This window comes from Nematolebias whitei, chromosome 7 (assembly GCF_014905685.2).
Source record: "Nematolebias whitei isolate Nwh7 chromosome 7, NemWhi1, whole genome shotgun sequence".
Taxonomy (NCBI): Eukaryota; Metazoa; Chordata; class Actinopteri; order Cyprinodontiformes; family Rivulidae; genus Nematolebias; species Nematolebias whitei.
In genome coordinates, this window is record NC_056504.1 from 30,610,679 (window position 1) to 30,617,751 (window position 7,073).

General features: G+C 37.4%; 1 protein-coding gene across 1 annotated transcript in view; it reads right to left on the reverse strand.

Annotated features, from left to right (window-relative positions):
• Positions 1 to 7,073, reverse strand: part of cacna2d2a (calcium channel, voltage-dependent, alpha 2/delta subunit 2a) — a 259,238-nt gene that overhangs the window by 182,183 nt on the left and 69,982 nt on the right. Inside the window, exon 3 of the mRNA XM_037678732.1 lies at positions 6,031 to 6,147. Coding sequence (XP_037534660.1) covers positions 6,031 to 6,147 — 117 coding nt within the window. The remainder of the gene's footprint in view (positions 1 to 6,030; positions 6,148 to 7,073) is intronic.

Below are 7,073 nucleotides of genomic sequence, written 5' to 3' on the forward strand. Positions count from 1 at the left end.
CAGCTACAGCGTGCGCTCTCAGGACAGTATTACCTGCAGTGTTCCCTCAGTAAGGACTGAACTTGGCAAAAGGGCCTTCTCCTACTCCGCTCCTGTTTCCTGGAATATCTTGCAAATAGATCTGAAGCTCTTGACCTTGACCTCTCTAAGTGGCTTTAAGAATCTGTTGGACTCTTGGCAAGGACCAATGCAGACATGTTCCTGTTTTTAGTTTTTTACATTTGCCTTGTAATCTAGCTGTTTTTGCTACTTTTTTTGCCATCTTTTATAATTGTCTATTGTTGTCGCTGTTGTCCATTGTTGTCATCATTCTTTGTTGAAATCAGGTCTCTCTTGTTAATGAGTCATCAAGGCTCAATGGGATTAACCTGTCTAAATAAAGGTTGAATGAACTTTTATAGAAAAAATGAATAACTAGTACAAATATGTGAACAAGAAACTCTGCTTTATGTGAACAAGAAGCTCTGCCCCCCACCCCTATCCTCCCCCTTCCCGAGGACATCTGTGGACTTGTATCAGAGCTGAGCTGGCTGATAGACACTTCTTATCAGGACTATGGGGACTATCTGACAGTGCCCACAGACAAACTCACAGCCTTCGTCGGCCTTCCTCATGCACATGTATTATAATGTCATATATGTTCTGTCTGGAACAGGTCCCTCTTGTAAATGAGTCCTTGTGGCTCAATGAGACTAGCCTGTATAAATAAAGTTTGAATAAATGTTGATATTTCTGTGCTGAGTATTTTTTCTTCAACTTTCACACTGTGTCCCATCTAGGACACAGTGTGAGATATGTTTTTTTTTTTTGCATCTCCTCTTCCCTTGTGTTTCTTTTTTTTCTTATTTACACTAAAAGGGCAGCACCTCCCACAAGGCTGCAGCCTCAGACACGTCCGTCTACCCATGTTTGTTTGTTTGTGTTTTACTTGGACGGGCTGTACTGAAATGTAATTTTGTTGTGCTTAGGTGCAATGACAACAAAACGGATTCTGATTCTGAAATATATTCTTAAAAATAAGCTTAATTAAGGTTGAGTGTTTACAATATTTTAATACTCTTATGTATTTATTTAAAAAAAATAAAAAAACAATCGGATGCTTATTTCACAATATATTTCACTAATTTAACATGTACAACAAATGGACCAAGCAGTCTTTTTAGGTTACACCAGCAATTAATTTGAAATAATTGAATAGTAGTAAACAAGTTGCAAACCTTATCTATGTGCAATTAAAGACAACTAAAATAAAATAATTATCAGAAAGTCTGTTAAATGCAGCATAGTACAACTAGAAGTTAAAACACATGATAGGTAAATATTCTACTTTAACACAAGAGCATACAGGGATCCACAGAATAAAAACAGAGAGAAATGCATTCTTTGTTCAGATCAGCTTGGCTGCAATGTCAGCTGAAAAAGATGCATCCTTCAAATGAAAACATGAAGCAGATGGCAGCTTCATCACTCAGATCTACTGAAATAAACTCAAATGTTGAAAACCAGAGAAGCCTTTCTTCAAACTGGTCTGACAAAAACAAGAAAAGATTTACATTCAATGTCTAAAGGCAACGTGCAGCTAGCTGAGATTTGTGCTACGTTTATAATTTTGGCACCAACTGTGGAATCAGATCATTGTTTAAGATGACTAAAGCCAGAGGCAAGAAAGGAAAAGCAGGCATGGACAGAAAGTGGAGGAGATTAAGACAAGGGAAGAAGAATAAACACCAGATAGGCATCTGACAAAAAAGTAAGTCAGCTTATGCCGTTTCCATTTTTAGAATGAAGGGTACACAGTGCATTTCTCTTTGAAATATACTCTGTATGTATCTTAGTCTGTTGATCACACTGACTGTACAAATTACAGCTAAATCTCAGTCCTACACAAGCAATTAATTAAACTCCCTTTTTTCAGCTGCAACAAATTGAATCTTGAGAACAGAAGAAACATTTTGGTAGCGAGGCTGACTTTATTTCTTCAAGAATTCAAATTTTATTCTCTACTTTCTTACTATGCACAAAGAGCTATGATTAAAATGTCCAGCTAATTTAAGAACAGAAGGCTGAATCAGCTGCATTTGGAGGAGTGTTTCCACTGCCACTATGTATCAGTAACTAGTGTTTAGAGTCAATGTGCATTTCTCATTAGTAATATAAACATGAATTACAACGAATCACCCGGAGCAGTATTTAAATAGGTTGCAGAAGAATAATTTCTTCTCTTCATGCAAACACACACACACCTTCCTTTAATAAATGTGTAGGGAATTTTAGGGGACTAAATAATCAGACTGGGAGGGTAGAAACTGTCTGGAATATAAAACACTGATGGTTCTGAGCAGAGCAGAGTTCAAGCCCTTCTTATCTTCAGACTGCATTAAAACATGCCTTTCACTTTGCTCCCTGTATGAATAATAAATTTATATGAATTGATTTACAGTCCCAAATACACAGTTTTAACCACAGAAATGAAATAAAATAAAATTTATGAATATATCAACTTGTAGCACACCGGGTTATTTTATGTTAGTTTGCTTTAAAAGTTTCAGTCCTTGTGTATATTGTTTTTTCTTCTTGATTTTGTTCGCTCAATATTTTTTCCTCTGCTTCTGCTTGCTGTCTTTTAGTTTCACTTCAGTTCTTTCTCTCCCTCCTTTTTATACCCTTTCCTCCCCCTCGTCTTCCCATCCCACTAGCTGCTCATTTTTAAATCTATGCATTTTGGGAACATCATTTTCTAGATTTTTTTTTCTCCACGCCCCAGGGAGACATTCTCATTCCAGGTCTTCTCTTTTTTTCACCTCATTTCCTCCCTCCTTAGTCTGACTCTTCCCAACAGGATGCGAGGTGACAGTGTGACCAGTGGAGGTAAGAGGCGGCGTTGGGAATGTATGCATGAGCTTGTGTATTTTGAGAAATGTGGAAGGAGTGATCAATAACTAAAGAAATTTGTCTTTTGGAATTATGGAGATGGAGGGTCAGCACTATTTCAAATCCAATCCTACATTTAGCCACAGGAGATATGCAGTTACATTTTACGGGTCCACTGTTGACCTTCAGAGCCTTCTGCACCACAGTGGTTCACTTTATCCCACAAGACCTTGTGCACCTAAAAGATATACATTTATGAGCATTAAAAATGTAAAAAAATATATCACTGTTCAGCTTTAAGTGACCAGATAGTCTTTAAGTTGTCTCCATTTTTTTAGATGAAAGCCTCACCACACCACAAAAATACTACTTTTTTTTTTGTTGAAAACTGTGCGTAAGTGGTGTTAAAGTCCTTTCTTCGAGAGCTAGTGGCGAAGCTACAAGCTAACTATGGCTGGTTTGCTGTACATGTATTTGGACACATGTGCAAAATGCTGTGTTCTGTCGAAAGTTTTTTCGTCGAAAGTTTGTTGGTCAGCTTTAGAGAGTGCATTTGAGCTAAAAAAAAAAAAAAGGGTTAAATCTGCTCTTTGATCTGTGAAAAGAATGCTGTGTTGTGTGATTTTACTGCGAGACCCTCTGGTCAAAGCCACAGAGGAAACTGGTGGCCATTTTGTGTCAGTTCTCCTTAAAGTGGAAGGAGACGCCCACTGGATGGTTGGAGGGTGAAGTGTTTTCAGTGTGCACTTGCTGCTCTGTTGCTGTTCATTTTTTAAGTGAGAATACTGGAAACTGTTAAGAGTTAACAACATATTATTTTGTTTAAAACATATGGCTAAAACTACATTTGATAGCTTTTTCACTGTTTTGCACTACAAGAAAGAAGCCTAATACTTGATTTGTTTTTTATTTAAAAACTCTCTGGACCTAGTAGTGGAATTTTCTTAATTGAGATTATTTTATGGTATATCAGTTTTCAAAATAAATGATGGCAAAAGGACACCCTATGCTTTTTTAAATTCCTATAGCAGGTTTTATACCAAAAACATATTGTGATATATATCGTTACCACCACCCTTCACATTACATATCGTGAAATTATTTTTCTGCCATATCGCACATCCCTATACAGTAGTCCCTCGTTTTTTGCAGGGGATCCGTACCCTGAGGCCTCGTGATAAGTGAAACATCGCAAAGCAGGAATTCTCTCGCTCTTACAATATTCTAAACAATGTTTCTAAACTCTAAAGGCTCTAATAGAGCACAGAATGTCATGATTTCAGCTCTCTGCCTCTGGCTGCACTCTCGGCCACGACCATTTCTCTACTCTGCACGGAGAAGCTTCTCCCACAGCTGTGGGCTGCACACAGGTGCTATATCATTTAAAACAATTTATTTTAAATAAAAATTCATGCCGATCATGCGGCTCATCTGTCAATCAGCCATTGTTTGTCATGTCCAATCTTACTTTCAAAAACCGCGATAGAGCAAGTCTGTGAAAAACGAACCACGAAGTAGGGAGGGACTACTGTATACAGTTACTGCTCAGGCAAAGCAAGATGGTTTTGTTACTTAAATGCTCTAAATGCTGGATTTTCTTTCCTTTGAGCTCCCTTGATGCAGAGTTTGGAGTCAGTATTTGAAGAATTAACTCACCAAGTTTACTTACATTGTAGAAATAATATCACTGACTTTGTTTAAATAGCAACTTGAGGAATTAAAAGCTTATAAAATGTATATTTAAAGGTGATAGCCTGTGTGAGATATTGGCTTATATATTTTTTTTTAATGCAGCTGCCAGAATCAGACTTTTTATTTATTGAAAATTGGTTGTTTATACTTTGCTCATTCCCCCCTCATGTTTCCTGCCTCTGTATTCCCACCCTACCTTTTATCTTTCAAGGGGTTAGCTTTCCCACAGAGAGCAAAATAAATTTTTAACTAATCGCAGGGCTGCCTGAACGTAACAGCAGTGATAATTAAATACCAAAATACAGAACACTGAAATGATAACCTTTTCATGCACTGGAAAAACAGAAGCTACTTCTCAAATATTTAAAAGAGAGAGGAAAAAATCGTAATGCTCGCGATAAACAAAACTATTATTTCAGTATTAAAGGAGCAATGAGAAACCTTGGTACTTTTTATGAGTTCAAACTAAAAGGATGAACAGATGCATATTGGTTCACAAGACGCACAGAACTATTTTTAATTGATAGCACGGCCACAAAAATGTTGATACTGCTGACGTGGAGTTTGACTTTTTAAATAATAAAGGTCTTTCCTAATGTAGACAGTAATTTAAAATTTTATTAGAGACAGAATATTTATTTCAATAAAAACCTCTTCCAATCAGGCCAATCACATCATAAAGTGTGATGACATCAAAGCTGTCCCATCTTTGTGAATAAGAGATGAATCTTAACATGATGGATGTCTGGGCATAGAAATCAGCAACTACTGATGCACAATTATTTATGGGAGTGTGAAATAAAGATTGTTTCTTCATTTGAGAAAACCACCATAAGCTTAGAGGTTCATAATTCTTAAAGCGAGTTTCGGTGAGAAAAAAAAAAAAGTGAACAATTAATATTTTACCTGTTGTAGACAGATCTTTGAACAACCTCAGTTTAGAGAAGTTTCGATCTGACTGGCTTGATGAGCCAAAGGCTAGTCCAAGTAGGGCCAAGGCTGCCATCTTAACTCTCAAACATCAAAAGTGTCGTAGCTGTCCACCCATTTTACAAACCTTCAAATTGCCGTCAATTTTGAACAACACAATTCTTTACAAAGAGTACTATGGTTATACATGAGTAAATAAAAGCAGCAGCATTTAGCTGTAGCATATTTGACAAATGGTACACATGATTTTTTTTTCCTGTGGGATGACTGTAAAGCAAAATGTGGTGTAAAGTTCTATAAAACTATGTTTGCATGAAATATTTGCACAAAAATCCCACTTTTTTGAGTGACACGTCTTGATAGTCCACATTTGCATTCATGAACCTGACTTGGACAAGAAACAGTGCCTGTAATCATATGAAATGCAACAACACCTTCCAGAGAATTCAGAGTATCCATCATGTGTTAGTGCCTGTGGTCAGTGAGGCGTAGCGAGTGTTTGCAGACAGGGGTTACTATATGCAGGGTATCTCTTACCTCGAGGGCTTTACTCTTGCTGTTTAGCAGCTTGGAGATGTCCCGTGCCACTCTCTCTACCAAGTCCTTGGGGTTGTTTCTCTTGATCTCAAACTGGCTCTTCTTCTCATTATAAATCTGTGGATGGAGAACACAGGCAATCAAAGGTCATGTAACTGTGGCCATTAGTTTAATTAAAAAAAACAGAGAGGAGCTGCTTGCTTATTCTCAAGGTAGAACAGAAGTTGGTAAACATTAACTGTAAAGTAGGCAGTCTGCAGATTGCCATTATACCCACAAGCCTCTGCACTGTAGAAGAATTAAACGCAGAACAGAGCCTTAATGGCAGAGCACTTATCTAACCAGATGTAGTCTGGCAGCTTGGATCAAATTAGATAAATGAAAACCCCAACAGTTTCTCACTGCACGGTGAACACCTTGTATTTTCTTAGTTTTAACTCTTCTGAAACTAAAATAAAAGTGCTTTTAAATAGCTTGGGAGAAAATGTTGGCATTTTTTCTGCTTTGGTTTGCAGAAGAATAATCCCATTTACAATTCAAAGCTACAAATCCAAACATTTTATTCAGATCTTGTCAAACTTTGCAGGAATACAAACAGGCAAGATGCTAAAATACAGTCAAAATCATTGCAACTAGACAGTGTTCGAGTTCAGGTCATGTTGTTTGTAAAGGAGGCACATCCAGAGGTAGAACAGCAGATATCTGGACCACTGATAGTAAAAGGTGCTTGTGCTGCTGTCCTGTAAGAATTGTAAAGGCTGAGTCAGCAACCAGAAGTGTTCCTGCAGTCCTCATCAGAGGAAAGCATGAACATATCCTGCAACCCAAAGAGACAACAACTCCCACTTTCATACAATGAAACCATTTTGTATAGCTCTTCTGAAAAGAGGCAGCCGTTGTGACTGTATATTATAATGCAGTTAAGACCTACTTCAGGATAAAGTGCTGCATTTGCAGGATGTTTTAACAGTACAATAGTACCAAGTGCCTTTCGGGCTCTATGGAGATAATTGCCTAGACTCTTCATATACAAGGCTATAATG